Source organism: Dasypus novemcinctus, chromosome 11 (genome assembly GCF_030445035.2).
Source record: "Dasypus novemcinctus isolate mDasNov1 chromosome 11, mDasNov1.1.hap2, whole genome shotgun sequence".
Classification (NCBI taxonomy): domain Eukaryota; kingdom Metazoa; phylum Chordata; class Mammalia; order Cingulata; family Dasypodidae; genus Dasypus; species Dasypus novemcinctus.
In genome coordinates, this window is record NC_080683.1 from 45,891,392 (window position 1) to 45,910,092 (window position 18,701).

At 38.5% G+C, this 18,701-nt stretch overlaps 1 protein-coding gene across 1 annotated transcript in view; it reads left to right on the forward strand.

The window, feature by feature from the left end:
• Positions 1-18,701, forward strand: part of CD109 (CD109 molecule) — a 161,786-nt gene that overhangs the window by 135,011 nt on the left and 8,074 nt on the right. Inside the window, exons 25-30 of the mRNA XM_004475970.5 lie at positions 10,265-10,493; positions 11,469-11,634; positions 12,471-12,661; positions 13,150-13,305; positions 15,036-15,101; positions 18,294-18,436. Coding sequence (XP_004476027.2) covers positions 10,265-10,493; positions 11,469-11,634; positions 12,471-12,661; positions 13,150-13,305; positions 15,036-15,101; positions 18,294-18,436 — 951 coding nt within the window. The remainder of the gene's footprint in view (positions 1-10,264; positions 10,494-11,468; positions 11,635-12,470; positions 12,662-13,149; positions 13,306-15,035; positions 15,102-18,293; positions 18,437-18,701) is intronic.

Below are 18,701 nucleotides of genomic sequence, written 5' to 3' on the forward strand. Positions count from 1 at the left end.
ATTGAGAGGGGGCTTAGATCCCGTGGGGCAGATAGATGGAACTGTATTGCTCACAGTGGTGGAGACTGTTTTTTTTGGGATGGGCGTACCAGAAAACACTTTTTTAAAAAGTAATTTTCTTTTTAAAGATACATAGATCACACAAAATGTTACATTAAAAAATATAAGCGGTTCTCATATACCCCATTTCCCCCTCCCCCCCCACTCCTCCCACATCAACAACCTCTTTCATCAGTGTAGCACATTCATTGCATTTGATGAATACATTTTGGAGCACTTCTATACTGCATGGATTATAGTTTACATTGTAGTTTTCACTCTCCCCAAGTCCATTCAGTGGGTTATGGCAGGATATATAATGTCCTGCATCTATCCCTGCAATATCATTCATGACAACTCCAAGTCCCGAAAATGCCCCCATATCACACCTCTTCTTCCCTCTGCCTGCCCTCAGCAAATCCGGTGGCCACTCTCTCCACATCAATGATATAATTTCTTCCATTGCTAGAGTCACAATAGTTCTATAGTAGAATACCAGTAAGTCCACTCCAGTCCAGATTTTATTCCTCCATCCTGTGGACCCTGGGATGGTGATGTCCACTCACTCAAACCTTCTCCTCAGGAATTGCACTAAAACTCCTGCCCCCACCTCTGAGCGCACCTTCTGCCAGTGCTGCCCATTCATTTTGCCTTAACCTCCTGCCTTAACTTCCTGTATCCTGTGGGATGCATCATCTGTATGGGCCCAGAGCCGCGTTTCCCAGCCCACCCCAGCACTACACCCCTCCCCCCCTGCAATCACATACTGTGTACAGATGTGGATCAAATTTATTTTTATTCTTTAAATTAAGGTTGTGATGAAGTGTTGCCAAAGATGGTGCTGAATTCTCACTTTGCAGGAAACAAACAAAAGGCAATTTGAGGGGAAGTGGATTTGGCTCAACTGATAGGGTGTCCGCCTACCACATGGGGGGTCCAGGGTTCAAACCCGGGGCCTCCTGACCCATGTGATGAGCTGGCCCATGCGCAGTGCTGATGCATGCAAGAAGTGCCATGCCACGCAGGGGTGTCCCCCGCGTAGGGGAGCCCCACGCACAAGGACTGCGCCCTGTAAGGAGAGCCACCCTGTGAGAAAAGGCGCAGCTGCCCAGGAGTGGCACTGCATACACTGAGAGCTGATGCGGCAAGATGACGCAACAAAAAAGACACAGATTCCCAGTGCTGCCGACAAGAATCCAAGTGGACATAGAACACACAGTGAATGGACACAGAGAGCAGCAACTGGGGTGGGGCACAGGGGAAGGGGAGAGAAATAAATAAAAAATCTTAAAAAAAAAAAATGGGCGGCGGACTTGGCCCAGTGGTTAGGGCGTCCGTCTACCACATGGGAGGTCCGCGGTTCAAACCCTGGTCCTCCCTGACCCGTGTGGAGCTGGCCCATGCACAGTGCTGATGCGCGCAAGGAGTGCCGTGCCACGCAGGGGTGTCCCCTGTGTAGGGGAACCCCACGTGCAAGGAGTGGGCCCTGTAAGGAGAGCTGCCCAGTGCGAAAGAAAGTGCAGCCTGCCCAGGAATGGTGCTGCACACACGGAGAGCTGACACAACAAGATGACGCAACAAAAAAAAAACACAGATTCCCGTGCCGCTGATAACAACAGAAACGGACAAAGAAGACGCAGCAAATAGACACAGAGAACAGACAACTGGGGTGGGGGGAAAGGGGAGAGAAATAAATAAATAAATAAATCTTAAAAAAAAAAATTTGAGGAGGGTTGTCCTGACTTGTCAGAAAGGACACAGCAAAGTCTTTTTGGTTTGGTTCTTTGGGGTTTTCTTTTCTTTTTTTTAAAGCTATATATATATATATTATTTTTTTAAGAAAAGTTACTTAGATTACTTATGTGTTATATAAAAAAATATAGGGGATTTCCATATGCTCTGCTCCCCACACCTCCCACATTTCCCCACATTAATAACATCCTTCATTAGTGTGGTACATTCATTGCAATTGATGAACACATTTTGGAGCATCGCCCCTAAGCATGGATTATAGTTTACAATGTAGTTTAAACTCTTTGTATACAATTCCATAGGTTATGTTAAGATATATAATGACCTGTATTTGTCATTGCATTGTCATTGAGGATGATTCCCAAATCCCAAAAATGCCCACATTTTACACCAGATTTTCCCTCTCCCTGCCTTCAGAACCTTCTGTGGCCACAGTCTTCACATCAATGATATAATTTCTTCCATTGTTAGAATCACTATGTCTATAATAGAATACTAGTAAGTCTACTTTAGTCTGCAGTCCATTCCCCAATCCTGAGGATTCTGGGATGGTGATGTCCACTCCACCTCTAATTGAGAGGGGTCTTTGATGCCATAGGGCAGATAGATGGGACTATCTTGCTTCAAGGTGTAGACTCTCAGTTCCTTGGTTTGGTGGTTGTCCATCATCTCTTACTTGTTATTGTCCTGGGTGAGTCCAATGAACTGGAGAGTAGGTGTTGCAACTCTATTGAGATTCAGGGTCCAATTGGCACATGGACAGCTCAAAAATTTGTCTCTTGGATGTACTCTTACCAACTCTAGTACTAAATATAGGTTCAAATGGAAGGGACAGTAGAGCCTTGTGTAGAGAAACCACAACTGAGTCCAGCTTTGTCACATTGGGGCGAATAAATACCAAAGTCAGACCCACTGACAAGGCACCAAACTCCTGAGCTATCTGCCCTGACTATAGTGTCTGGATGTCTTCAGAGCTCTCAGGAGCCCTGCTATTTGGGGTAGTATCTACATTGACTGTCAATGAGATCCTGCTGAGGCATGGATAAGAGTAACCTCTGTAGTGACTATCTGACTCACTTTGAAGTCTCTTAGCCATATAAACTCATTTGTCTTTACCTTTTCCCAGGTCAGTTCCAGTTGCATTGCTAGTTGATGCTTGGTAGTACTCCAGGGAGGCTCATCTCAGGGAGTCATGTCCCACACTGGGAGGAAGTTATTGCATTTATATGCTGAGTTTGGCTTAGAGAGAGGCCACATTTGAGCAACAAGGAAGCTTTCAGGAGGTAACTCCTAGGCACCTTATAATAGGCTAAATTTCAGTTTCAAGAGTAATGGTTCATAAGCACAGTTGTCAATATCAAGGGCTTGTCAATGGACCATCCTCCTTTACTAGTCATTGCCTTTGTACTTGAGGGATTCTTGCTGTTCCATTAGAGAATGTGGCAGAGCATCCCAGGATGGGAATTTGATATTCTTTTGATTATTGTGTGACTCTCCACCCACCATGACAATGTCCCATGAACATTCGAATGCATTTGTATGCCTTATTGTATGCCCAGGGAAACTTCCTCCCACGCATCCCCCATCATTGAAACCTTGTACAAATGATCCTCCCCTGCCACAGTTGTAACCCTTCCATGATCCAAAACAAATGAAGCCAATAAAACTACCAAATACAGTTAATAAGAAAATAAAATAATAATGGTAGTTTTAAAAATAAGAAATAAAATACAAAAAAAAAAATTTGGGATAATAAAAAATAATGAAAAAAATATTAATTTTTTTTTGACATTTTGGCATTCATCACTGTAAGATATGTTGTCCTGTATGAAGAGTGACTTTTTCTTCTATTTATTCCCCCAGTGTCTTACTTTTTTCATTTTGTCTTCAAAGAAGTTTTAGGTTACAGAAAAATCACGTACAGAATACAGCGGACTCCTGTATACCCAACATCCTCCCTCTTTTCCCCCTTCCCCTATTAATAACATTTTATATGTGGATGGAACATTTGTTACAATGGATGAACAAATACTGAAACATAGCTACTAATCATGGTCAATGGATTACATTATAGTTTACATTTTGGACCATACACTTTTATAAATTTTGATGACATTTCACATGGTCTGTGTTCATCATTGCAAGATCATGTAGAACACTTCTATCACTCCCAAATGCCCCCTGTTCCATCTATTCTATTCCTCCTTCCCCCTCCCCTTGGGACCTATGGCGACCACCAGACTTCAATTCTTGAAGGACAAGAATCATAGTTACTTGCAATGATATTGAGGGCTTGACACACTGGTCTGTTTTCCCCTATTAGGCAATGCCCATAGTCTCGAGAGACTCCCACCCTTCTATTTGAGAACACAGCGGACCTCCCCAGGATGGTAGACCAACACTTTCTCACTCATTATGTGGTTGTCCACCCACTGATAAAACATTAGACAAAATGAATACTCACACACTCCCAAGATGCCTGTCCCAGGTGTACCCTGTCCTGAATGGCCCCCATATCTAACACCTTAAACTAGTACTCCTCCCTTGCCATATTGCCAAAAGAGCATTACCAAAACTGTAGTTTCAACCACATATCTGCCAATCTCATGTTCACCTGCTCCTGCCCCCAACTTTCCTCCCAGTTCTTTGCACAGTCCACGCACCCTCCCTACCCTATCCCCCTCACAAACCTGCACCACCCAACCCAATAGTATTACTGCATCCCTGTCCATGCCTGTTCACTGCACAAACAAACACATCCACCTTGTCTTTGATTTTCCCTATATGGGTGTTGGCTTACAACCTTCTGATCCCTTTCTATTTCCTGTAAAGCTATTTTCCACACCCTAACTCTGTGAGTCTGTTCAGTTTGCTGAATTCCTATCAGGTCATGTAATATTTGTCCTTCAGTGCCTGGCTTCCTTCACTCAACAAAAGGTCCTCAGGATTCATTTATGTTATCCCCTGTGTTAAAACCGTATTCCTTCTTACAGCTGAATAATATTCCATTGTTTGTATACACCACAGTTTGTTTATCCATTCATCTGTTGGAGGGCATTTGGGTTGATTCCAGCTTTTGGCAATGAATAATGCTGCATTGAACATTTGGTGTGCATATATCTGTTCATGTCCTAGCTTTCAGTTCTATACACCCAGCAGTGAAATTCCTGGGTCATATGGCAGTTCTATACTTAGTTTTCTGAGGAACTGCCAAACTGTTCTCCACAATGGCTGCACCATTCTACATTTCCACCAGCTGTGGATGAAGTTTACCATTCCTCCACATCCTTTCCAACACTTTTAGTCCTCTGTCTAATGGGTATAAGATGATATCTCATTGAAGTTTTGATTTGCATTTCTCTAATAGCTAGAGATGTTGTTCTTTTTAGCTATTTGTATTTTTTCTTTGGAGAAGCATCTTTTCAATCTCTTGCCCATTTTTTAAATGAGTTGCTTGCCTTTTTTATTTTTGAGGTGTAGGATTTCTTTGAATTTAAGGTAAGTATCTTTTAAATAGCATATGTTTGAGTTGTGCTTTTTTTTTTTTTAAATCCATTTTGCCAATATGTCTTTTGACTGGAGTGTTTGATCCATTCACAGTAGCTTTTGGTAATGTAGGAATTTCTTCTGCCATTTTGCTAATTGGCCTTTGTAAGTCTGATACCTTTTTTGTCCCTCATGTTATCTGCTAATGCCTATTTTGTATTTAGTTGATTTTCTTTGGAGTGCATCATTTTGATTCCTCTCTCATTTTAATCTGTGTATTTTTTTTTCATATACTTTCTTTGAGGTTACTTTGTCAAATTTAACATCCTAAATCTATATAACAATCACGTTTGATTTGTTACCAACTTAACTTTAATAGCATACACATACACCATTATTATACTGCTTTGTCCCCCCACCTTTTTGTTGTACTTGTTAAAATTATATTTTTATTCATTGTTTGTTTAAAACCACAGATTAATCTTTAATTTTTATGCATTTGCATTACACGTTTTGTAAGAAGTAAAAAGTGGAGTTACATACCAAATAATATAACACAATAGTACTGGCATTTATAATTACTCTTATGGTTGCCTTTACCAGAGGCCTTTATTTCTTCATATTACTTTGATCCACTGTCTGGTGCCCTTTTCTTTTAGTTTAAAGTATTCTCTTTAGCATTTCCTATAGAGTCTAGTGATGATGAACTCCCTCAGCTTTTGTTTATCTGTGAATGTCTTAATCTCTCCCTCATTTTTGATAGCTAGTTTTGCTGGATATAAAATTCTTGGTTCTCAATTTTTTTTTTCAGCACTTTAAATATTTTGTCCCATTGACTTCTTACCTCCATGGTTTCTGATGAGAACTTGCACTTAATCTTATTGGGATTCCCTTGTACATAGCTCATTGCTTTTCTCTTGCCCCTTTCGGAATCTTTTCCTTGTCCTTGCCATTTGACAGTTTGACTACTATGTGTCTGGGTGTGGTTCTCTTCAGATTTATCCTGTTTGGGTTTTGTTGGTCTTCTCAAATGTTTACATTTCTGTCTGTTATTAAATTCAGGTAATTTTCTGCCATTATTTCTTTGACTTTTTTTCCTGCTCCCTTTGCTTTTTCTTCTTCTGGGACTCCTGTAATGCATAGATTGGTGTTTATGCATTGATAGTGTCTCACTAGTCTTGTAGGCTCTGTTTACTTTTTTCGTTCTTTTTCCTTTCTGCTCCTCAGCCTGAGTCATTTCAGTTGTCTTGTGTTTGAGTTCACTGATTCATCTTCTACAAGCTCCAATTTGCTATTGAAACCCTTTAGGGAATTTTTCATTTAAGTTATTGTTGTCTTCAATTTTAACAAGAATTAGGTCCTTTTAAAAATCTCTTTTATTGAGATTCTCATATTGTTCTTTCAGTTATTTTATTGATATCCTTTAGCTCCTTCTCCATGTTTTCCTTTTTCTCTTTCAGCATAAAGTGTTTGTCTGGTGCATTCAAAGTTTGGTGTTCTTAATGAGGGGTTTTTGATGTTTTATCTTATTCCTCTGGATGAACCAACATGTCATGTGTATTAGTCAGCCAAAGGGGTGCTGATGCTAAATACCAGAAATTGGTTGGTTTTTATAAAGGGCATTTATTTGGGGTAGACGCTTACAGTTACCAGGCAATTAAAGCATAAGTTACTTCCCTCACATCTTTTGCCACGTGTTGGACCAAGATAGCTCTGACATCTGCCAGGGTTCAGGCTTCCTGGGTTCCTCTCTTCCCAGGGGTCATTTCTCTCTGGGCTTAGCTCCTCTGTTTTCTCCACAAGGTCTGCTGTAGACTATGAGGTACTCTAGGCTTTGCCTCGCTCCACTATCAGGTGACCAGTTCTGTTTCTCTCCTTGAGGCTTCTGCCTTGTCTAAGGGGCCATCTCTATGCTCTTCTCCTCTGTGTTCACTTCCCAGGCTTCAGCTCAAAACTCCAGCATCAAAAACTCCAACTCCATCCTTTGCCATGTCTTTTATCTGTGACACCCTCCTGATGTGGCCCAGTCAAAGCCCTAATCATAATTTAATCATGCCCAGGTACAGAGCAGTTTACAAACATAATCCAATATCTAACCATATCAAACTGCTACATCATGGTTCTTTGTTTGTCTTGTAATCTTTTTTTGCATATTGTACATTTTAATAATTTAATGTTTTAATTATGGGATTTATGGGATTTAGTTCCTGAACTGCCTGTTCCTTAAGCTTGTGTCCAGCAAATGATATGACAGAGATTTCTGTGAGTGGCAGGAGCTTAGGAAAACCAACAGACCAATGTAAAAAACACCCTTAATAATCTTTGCAGTTTTACTCTGCTTTAACTGATGCTCTCCTATACAGTTTATCTATCAAGAAGCTCAGCATGATGCTAAAGTGAAGTGTAAGGTCCTTTCCATTTTCTTTGAGCCTACATCTTGTCCTGGGTTTGAGCGCGCTTGTGGCACAAGTTTTCAGGAATCGGAATGTCCCTTGTACTTCCTATGAAATGGACTTTCTCTCCTCACCTCCACTCTGGGTGCTCTGTTATATGTCTTACAGGTAGAAATCCTTTGCCCCAGGCCTGTTTAACTGAATTCTATCTTATACTGCTTTAGCTGTCTGAGAGCTGTTCCTGCCCATAGGGCAGTTTTTTTTTTTTTAGATTTTTAATTTAATTTTATTTATTTCTCTCCCCTCCCCCTCCTCCCCCCCAGTTGTCTGTTCTCTGTGTCTATTTGCTGCGTGTTCTTTGTCTGCTTCTGTTGTTGTCAGCGGCACAGGAATCTGTGTTTCTTTTTGTTGCATCATCTTGTGTCAGCTCTCCGTGTGTGCGGCACCATTCCTGGGCAGGCTGCACTTTCTTTCGTGCTGGGCGGCTCTCCTTCTGGGGCACACTCCTTGCACGTGGGGCTCTCCTACATGGGGGACACACCTGTGTGGCATGGCACTCCTTGTGTGCATCAGCACTGCACATGGGCCAGCTCCACACAGGTCAAGGATGCCCGGTGTTTGAACTGCAGACCTCCCGTGTGGTAGACGGACACCCTAACCACTGGGCCAAGTCATCCTCCCATAGGGCAGTTTTGGAAATGTGAACTGGCAATTAATATCCTGGTTCAATCTTTTAGGCTGCCACCTGATAGATTGGATTGACATATATCATAAACTTATGGGGGTTACTCTACTCCCTCTAGAACAGGGCCAGAGACCCACAAAGGGAATGCAGGCCAGGTCCATTATGTACAGGAGATGTTGGGGGAAGTGTCAGCAAGGGTGCCAGAAACTTCTTCTACCCTTTTAAAAACTGAATTTTCTTGATTTGCACTTCCCAGATACTGAAACACTTTTAAGTGTTTACCAGAGTTTTAAGGAAGATGGTTTTGCCAGTTTTTGCTAGTTATTTAAAGATTGTTTGGGGTTGATGGCACCCTGGTGTGTCTTATGTTGCCATCTTAGTCAACAGTAAGCTCCAGTTTCTACCTGATGTTCTTGTACCTCAGTATTTAGTGTTCTGTAACAGGAGTCAGCAAACCTTTTCTCTTAAGAATCAGATAGTAGGGAAACGGACTTTGGCCCAGTGGTTAGGGCGTCCGTCTACCATATGGGAGGTCCGCGGTTCAAACCCCGGGCCTCCTTGACCCATGTGGAGCTGGCCAGGCGCAGTGCTGATGCGCGCAAGGAGTGCCGTGCCACGCAAGGGTGTCCCCCGCGTGGGGGAGTCCCACGCGCAAGGAGTGCGCCCGTGAGGAAACCCGCCCAGCGTGAAAAGAAAGAGCAGCCTGCCCAGGAATGGCGCCGCCCACACTTCCCGTGCCGCTGACGACAACAGAAGCGGACAAAGCAACAAGACGCAGCAAATAGACACCAAGAACAGACAACCAGGGGAGGGGGGGAAATTAAATAAATAAATAAATCTTTAAAAAAAAAAAAAAAAAAAAGAATCAGATAGTAAATATTTCAAGCTTTGCTGATGACAATGTCTATTGCATGTTCTTTTCTCCCTTCCCTTCCCTTTCCTCCCCTCTGTCCCCTTCCCTCCTCTTCCTTCATCCCTCCCATATTTCTTCCCTCCCTTCCTCTCTTCTCTCTTTCATCCATCCTTTCTCCTTCGCTCTCTCCCTTCCTTCCTCCCCCTCTTTCTTTGTTTCCTTCCTTCCCTCCCTCCCTCCCTCCTTCCCTCCTTCCTTCCTTCCCTCCTTCCCTCCCTCCTTCCCTCCTTCCTTCCTTCCCTCCTTCCCTCCCTCCCTCCCTCCCTCCGTCCCCCTCTCTCTGGCTCCCTCCCTCCCTCCTTCCTTCCTCCCTCCCTCCTTCCTTCCTTCCTTCCTTCCCTCCCTCCCTCCCTCCCTCTGTTTCTCTCTTTCCTCTTTGAAAATATTTTTAGATAGTGGAGAGGGCACCATGCAAAAACAGGCTTTGTTCTTTTTTTTGTCCCCAAGGCCAGATTTTGGCTAGGCAGATTTTACTGGCAGGATGAAGTTTGCTCACTCTTTTCCTATAGGAGAGAAAATGCCTATTCCCCACCCCTTACCCTTAATAATACAGTTTGGTTTTGAATTATATGTATTTCATCCATGGCTTTGGATTGTGAGAGGTGTGTAATTAGATTATCTTTGATAAATAACTAGTACGGTAAAGATGAATAACCCTGGACAATTTAACTATCTCAGAGTATCAAATTCTCAATCTATAAAATATCAGATAGGGAGACTAGGTTATTACTAAGTTCTTTTCACTGTCTGATATTTTGTGAGTACAGCTGGAATTTCATGGTCTCACTCAATATGTAACACAGTCTGCTTGCTCGGCTGAGGCGGCCATTTACATGGTGTTTTTGCCGTTTCTTCCCTTTGTTCCTTCTTCAATGAGTCTCTCTTTGGTGAATCTTCTGAAGGGAAATAAATTGTTGTTGTTGTTTTTTGCTTGCTCAGTGTTATTTAGAGGACTTTGTAAATTCTATTTTATATATTTTCCCCCTTTTCACCAAGGTTATCAGCTTTTGTTCTGCGATGTTTCCTTGAAGCTGATCCTTACATAGATATTGATGAGAACGTTTTACACAGAACATATACTTGGCTGAAAGGACGTCAGAAATCAAATGGTGAATTTTGGGAGCCAGGAAGAGTAATCCATAGTGAGCTCCAAGGTGGCAATAAAAGTCCTGTAACACTGACAGCCTATATTGTGACTTCTCTCCTGGGATATAAAAAGTATCAGGTATTTAATCTTTAATTTTATAAATAATGGACGGAAAATTTCAAGGACGATAGATAGGCTCTGATGGGTCAAATATATGTGACTGAAACTAAGAGTTTTGCAATTTTACTCCATATTCGAATCTGCATTTTGTAGCCACATTCTAAAGAGAGAATAGAAATATTAACCTACTCTTTCAAAGTAGATATGAGAATACTGAAAATATTTTCTTGTATAAATGCCTTTGTACTTGCTATTGGTAAGATTAATCATTATCTATTTTATCATTGGAAAGTTTAATTTTTTAGGAGAAGGAAAATCCTTTAGAATTTGGGAATAATTTTTTGTAAGTCTAGCTTGTTAGATTTTTAAAAATTTCTAAAAATATGGAACAATTACAATGATAATTTAAAGCAAAGTACACTCACACTCCGAAAAACACTTTTAATGAGCATGGGTGCCTGGCTAAGAATGTGTGTACATGAAAAGTTATAATAATAAGCTTAATTTTGCTCCTAAACTGTCTTAGAGATTGATGCCTTCCCTGATTACTGCCGCCTGCATTTCACATGATCCAAAACAGTTGTTCTCTTTACTAAGTTACTACTATTTTCTAGTCCAGTACTAGGCATGTTTCCTGAGTTTATAGCTTCAACACTCAAGATAAATATGTGAAATATCTTTCTCAAACTATTTTTTCTACTGTCATTTGAGTTCGTGACACCCAGTTGAAGAAACACTGTTCCACTTCTCATTTCCTCCAAGGAATGGAGCCTATTTACTGTTGAAATCTGATACACAGTATTGTTTTCAAAATGCATGGCAAAGCTTTAAATGTTAATGATCGTATTGTTGATTGCTGTTGTCTAGGAAAGGCCAGGTGCTTAACCGACACCGGTATTGTTTTTTTGAATTAATGTTTCAAAGTACTTTTTGTTTAAATATGTGGTAACAGGTTATTTTGAAGGGTACAATATATGTTTTTCTTTCTCCCAGCCTAATATTGACGTGCAAGAGTCTATCAACTTTTTGGAGTCTGAATTCAATAGAGGAATTTCAGATAATTATACTCTAGCTCTTATAACTTATGCACTATCATCAGTGGGGAATTCTAAAGCAAAGGAAGCATTGAATATGTTGACTTGGAGATCAGAACAAGAAGGTAATGTGTGGAGTGATGGAAATCCATTTGAGGTTGTTAGACTGTGTTATGCATTATGAAATATATCAATTATGTGAGAAAATTTTATAAGCCAGGAATGAAGTTGATTATATTTGCATCCTCTGAATGAGATGAATAATGAAATGTGGAATGAGATCATGATGGGTCTGGCATGGCTACACTGCTTCTGTTCTCCCCAAGTGTTTTCTAGAGATTTTCATGACTTGGGTGTATCTTTCTGTTACATATGTTCTGGCTGTGTCAGCTCCTTAGTTCCCTGATAGCATTTCTGGTTTGGAGGCCTTGAGTGGTGGTTAAGACTTTGGGTTTTGGAGAGGTTTGGTTTCAAACCCTGGCTTTGTGATTTACCTTGATGAGCTTCAGTTTTCTCTATTGTAAGGTGTGAATAGCACTTATCTTAGAGTTATTGCAAGAATTAAATGAAATAATGTACAGTACCTGCTATATAGCAAGTGCTCAAAATAAGTCATGTATATTATATGGTATGACTTTTCTTACTTTTATTTAGAGCTGTTTTAGTCTTGAGCCAAACTTACGGATTTCTCTTGGGAAAAATATTTTCACTCAAACATCCTTAAATATAGGAAAAGGATGAAAATTTATTAAGTTGTAATAGCTTAAAAAGTGACATATATGTATACATGTTATATGTGTTACTACAAATATATATACTTGCCTGGAATAATATAATATATATATAAAAGTATATACATTTATGCTAATCAAGTAGAACTTGGTCCAGTGAACGAATATTTGGTGCTATAAAAAGTGATTTTTCTAGAATTGATCAGAATGTTATTTCTTTTCACATGCAGATGGTATGCAATTCTGGGTGTCATCAGTGTCCAAACTTTCTGAATCTTGGCAGCCAAGCTCACTGGATATTGAAGTTGCGGCCTATGCACTCCTCTCATACTTCCTGCAATTTCGGGTTTCTGAGGGAATCCCTATCATGAGGTGGCTAAGCAGGCAAAGAAATAGCTTGGGAGGTTTTGCATCTACCCAGGTGAAGGATGATAGTTTTCTTTTTAACCATATATTTATCTATATGTACACACACATACATTTCTTGGGGGGGAGGCAATATGTGGTTTTTAGAAAGTATATGGTTGCTTCTTGTGTTTTCATAAAATTATTTAGCAGTTTAAAAAGTTTAGTAACTTAAGTCAAAGGTTTAAGTCACTAATTTAAATTTTTTCTCATATTGATATGAACTTCATATTTGATATATACAGGTAATTAATTTCCCATCTGTATTAGCCATTTTTCATCTGTTGTGGTAACTGATATAAGAGCAGATCTCAGTTCAATTTAGCAAACATTTCCTGAGCCTTTCCTGTCTGCTAGGCCAAACAGATTCAGTTTTAAGTAAGGGAGAATTCCATTCCAAAGAAGATGGATGAATATATAGCAGGTGTCCTAAACATTGTAAATTTATACTTTGGAGTCCTTGATATATATTAATATGTGCAAACATTTTTCTTTCCTCAACAGGACACCATTGTGGCCTTGAAAGCTCTCTCCGAATTTGCGGCCCTAACGAACATAGAAAGGACAAATATCCAAGTGATAGTGATGGGACCTAATTCACTGAATCCTGTAAGGTTTCTGATCGACACACAGAACCGCTTTCTCCTTCAGACGGCAGAGGTAGATAATTCAGGTTTTTGACAAGGGGTGGTTATTTAAAATGCCATGTAAAGGATTCTTTATGCTGGAATACACCTTATTCCATTATATTTACTTTAAGAAAGACTTGTTCCCAGGGCCCTTCAGAGAGCTAGAGAGGCAATGGTAAACTTCCTTTGGTTGAATTTGCTGAGATAGAGAAGAGTAGAATGGATGGGAATTTTGCAAAGATTGGGAGAAAAGGAGAAAAAAATGGGTGTGGATTGGAAAGGAATTAACACCCATTGAGTTCCTATTCTTTGCAGGCATTTTGCAAGATTCTTTTTGCATATGTTATTTTATTTACTCCATAAATCAACACTATGAAGTAGGTACTTTTATCCCCACTGTACACATGATGAAATTGAGGCAAAGAGAGGTTGAACAACTTGCTCAATATCATGTTTCTAGTAACAGCAGAGTTGTGATTTGAATGCTTGATTTCAAAGGCCATATTCTTTTCAGCTGTATCACACTTCCTCAATTGAGTAGAACCGGTAGTAGAATTCTTACCTGAAAATGGAGTAAAGGAATATGCTAGTCCCTAACTTTGTTCTCCTGATTAACTCTGTGGGAAGTTGAGGGTAGTAGATGAAGGTGATGACTTTGAGACTGGAAACTGAAGGAGAATGGTGATGGGAAAGGAAAAGAAGGAAGAAAGTTAAGTGGGTGATGAAGTGCCATTGCGTTTCCAGGAGGGCCAGAGAATTAAGGTCCTATGGGAAGTGAAGGGAGAAAGATGACTTGTTTCTTGTCTTTCATGCTTCTCAATCCCTGCAGGAGGGCAGACCTATCGGTAGTACTAATGTGCTTTTCAAAGGGATGAGGTGAGGGTGCTTGGAGAATGTGGACTTCCTCTGCTTTCACTTCATTCGCCTTGTTGACCCATAGCTTTTTCTTTTCCTTTTTCTTTATAAGAAACTTTAGATTAAATAAACGTTACATAAAAATATAGGTGATTCCCATATGCCCCATCTCCTCTCCCTCCCACACTTTCCCACATTAAGAACATCTTCGTTAGTGTGGCACATTTGTTACAATTGATGAACAGTGAAGCATGGCTACTAACTGTGGACTCTAGTTTACATTATAGTTTACACTTATTCCCACACAATTTTTTGGGCTATGACAAAATGTATAATGACCTGTATCTGTCATTGAAATGTCTTGCAGGACAATTCCAATGTCCTGAAAATGTCCCTGTATCACACCTATTCTTCCCTCTCCTTCCCCTCAGAATTTCTGGTGGTCACTGCCTTTACATCAATGATAAAAGTTCTTACATTACTAGAATAATAATAAATCTATAATAGAATAATAGTAAGTCTACTTCAGTCTATTTTCATTCCCCAATCTTGAATATTTTGGCATGGTGATTCCCACTCTTGTTTCTAATTGAGAGGCAGCTTAGATCTCACAGGGTAAATGGATGGATTGGGTGAAGACCCATAGCTTTTTTTGTTTGTTTTTTAGGAGGTACTGGGGATTGAACCTGGGACCTTGTACATGGGAAGAAGGCACTCAACTACTGAGCTACACCTGCTCCCCAAGGACCCATTGCTTTTGACATATGTGGCCACATGAAGTTCTTAGCCCTTTCCACAGATTGCTTATGCTTTGAATTGTGGGATAACACTGATTTCTCATGTTACTTGGAAGGACGTAAATATGGAGAATTAGCCTCATTATTTTTTGTTTTCCCCTTTATTCAGCTTGCTGTGGAACAGCCTATTGCTGTTAATATTTCTGCAAGTGGTTTTGGATTTGCTATTTGTCAGGTATGTAATAATGTTTATCTTTGTTTAACTAAATATGATTTTTATAACTCTTTGGTTGTTAACATTGCTAAATCTTTAGCTTAGATAACTTGTATAAAATTCTTAATGATATATTTCTATGACAGGCAAAATAAGTCACTCTTATAATAAAAAGTATTAGGGATGTTACCATCTAGTGAGTAGATATCACTTTGAGGTTGATAATCTATCTGAAGTATCTTTTGTTGTAATTAATTGGTTTTTGAAGTGAGGGCTAAAATGTGAATTGTTGGGAATTCCCACCTTCTTTTGGGTGAAAATATAGCTCAGAAATTGTAATTCTGGTGGAGTTTCTATTATGACTTGATGAACAAATGCATATGACTTGATGAACAAGTGCACATTATAGTTACAACTTCTTAAGATTCATCTAAGGTTATAAAGATAAATGTGGTATTACAAGTTACTGACTTGAAGGGAGGAAATATATCCCTTTAATGTCCTTTATATAATAGTAAATATAGCAGTTATGGTCAGTTCTTTGATAGAGAAGAAAACCCAAAGAAATCTACCTTTTATCGTACAATCAGAGCTACAATGAAATGGAAGTAGTATGAAAAATACTGAATGAAATGGTTATTATAATAACACATGAAAATCATGGAGAACTAAAAGTCATCTTACTGGAAATCCAAGATAATATTTGATAGGTTAAAAAATGATTATGTGTTCTGGTAGGAAAAAAACAATCAGACAAACCCAGAAAACTTTATTGAAAAAGTAAATGAAATGACTATTATTAGGAAAAGGTACATTTTCAAAAAATTGGAATGATTGCTCTAGTCTACAGAAGAGGTTCACTTGCTAAAAAAGGGCAGATGGTTACGTATAATTTAGTAACTTCCAAATAATGCCAAGGGTATTTTGCATGATATTCAAAACACAGTAAACTAAAAAATCAAGGAAAGATTATTACAGTTAATAGGAATGGCATTTAAGAGACAGAGTGAATTATTTATATTGTTCTTTACTAACAAGGGCTGCAGGAAAATTCTCATTCCAAAGCTGTCTTTTGATGCAGACAGTAAATGCAATAATAAATACACAGGATATTTTATATAAATTGAAAAGTTTTATATACTTAAAACACCAGATTCATTGGAATTAATTCTTGATAAACCAAATGTAGACAAATTACTGCAACCAAATGATTTTTACTTGAGGTTTACAGGACACAAGGGTAAATGGTCAGAATATTCCCCAGTCCTATGTGTGCATCAAAATGTAGAAAACAAAAGGTAGGAAACAACAGACATTTCTCACAATGGATAAAACAACTGCAAAAAAGTTAGTCACCCAGGAATGGTTATTGAGATTTATTTGAGTTGATTTTTAAATAAATGCTCTGGAAGGTGGAGGGCAAAGGAAAGTCTCAGGTTTGTAAGAATGAAACAGCTTCAATGAATGAGAACAAGTGTACATTAATATAACTGGATGTTAATAATAGGGTGGTAGCTGAGCTAAAATGCACCTGAAGTAAACTGTGGACTCTAGTGAATAGTAATATAGTAATATTTTTTCATCAATTTAAAAAAAAAAGAGAGCGAATTATCATGTGACAGAAACCAGACTCAAAGAACTGCATATTGTTTGATTCCATTATATAATGTTTAAATATAAATGAATGTATAGAGATGGAATTAGATTAGCAGATATGTATGGCAGGCATTGAAAGGTAACTGCTAAGGGGCGGGGAGTTTTTCTTTTTGGAGTAGTGAAAATACTTTAACATTGATTGTGGTTATGAATGCACAACTGTGATTATACCAAAACATATTGAATGCACACTTTGGATGGGTTGTATAGTATATGAATATAACTAAAAAAATTGCTAAAAAATTATTCCCCTCAAATAAATCCATCAAGAGTTTAGTATAAATGAAAACATTAAAAAATGTTAACCTCTTTTGAGTAATAAAATGCTAAGCTGTTGGGAATAATCTACAAGATATTTTGAGTTCTCTGAATGAGTTTTACTGTGGGCCAAATAGAAACCCTAAAACTTAGTTATAGGATGGGTCTTAATTATGACCCAAGGGACAAATCTAGTAGTCCTAGTTTGCTGATGACATTACTCTCTAATGGACAATGGCATGCCACTTGGAAAGGGGATAATGAAAATTGCAGAAATCAGCTGTCCAATTTTATGAAATAATTCTTCATTGGGAAATGTCCGGAATGAAACAACTGGAATGATTAAGGAGATGAAGGATTATATAAATCTGAGAATAAAAAGATTGGAACCCTTAGGTTTGAAAGGTGAAAGCTTAGAGGATTTTTGAAGGTATGTAAATCCACAAAGGACACTAGATTTTTAGTTCTGAAAGATGTGGTTTATTTTTTTTTAAGTTTAAGTGAAAGAAAAGGCAACTTGACACAACCATAGTGAACTTTATATGCCTTGGAAATAAAACAACAAAAAAAAAAAACTCAAAGAGATAAAACATGTAATAGATTCCAATTCATCCTGGGATGAAGTTGACCTAGGAAATTTAAGTACATTCCTAGGATTCTAATCTTTCAGTCCCTTTGAGAAAAAACTTGGCCTTATACTCCCCCAGAGTCCCCACAGTACCTTTCACATTGTTGAGTGCAGAATAAATGCTGAAAAAGACTGTTGACTTGAAATCCATTATTTATTTTCTCATCTTTGAAAAAATATTGTATGATCAAAAGGAATCTTCAGCTGAGTTTAGAGGACAGGTTTCTGTTCAACTAAGGCTCTTAGATGTTTTAGTTTTGATTTATCTTACCGAGAATTTCTAAAGTTTCAGTTTGTGAAAAATGACCCCAGTTGGGCGGCAGAACTTAGAAATTAGTGGGTGTTCTCAAGAAAGTTGACAATCACTTTATTTTCCCTTAAGGGAATATTTTACATTCTTTGGGAAAAAAACCACCACTACTTTATGAATACCATTCATGGTGATTTATAACTTGTTTTGGGGATATTACCTAACAATTTTCTCAATTTTAAAAACCATTGTTTATAAACTTTTATAATGATTTTGATAATGATACTTTCCTTAGACTGTTTTTTCCTAGTTTGAAGATTATTTCCAAATCTAATTATCTCAGAGCATCAATATTTAGAATATATAATGATGGCAATTTATTGCTAATACTCTGTTGCCAATTTATTGTTATTTATTGCAGCTCAATGTTATTTATAATGTGAAAAGTTCAGGGTCTTCTAGAAGACGAAGATCTCTCCAAAACCAAGAAGCCTTTGATTTAGATGTTGTTGTAAAAGATAATGAAGATGATGTTAACCACTTGGATTTGAATGTGTGCACAAGGTATGACTTTGTTTCCATCCTTTTCTACCTCCTCTTCCCTCTTTTTTCAAAATAGATTTGAAGACCTAATTATGTATAATTCTATAACAATATCAATGTAAGGAGTTACATTCAACAAAGAATTCATTTATACATTATACTTCAGATTTCAAACTAGAAATACCACTAATAATTTTTAAGCACTTTTCAAATTTGTCCAAATGTTATTTACAGTTTTTCCTGTATTTAAAACAAATTTGTGGGAAACGGACTTTGGCCCAGTGGT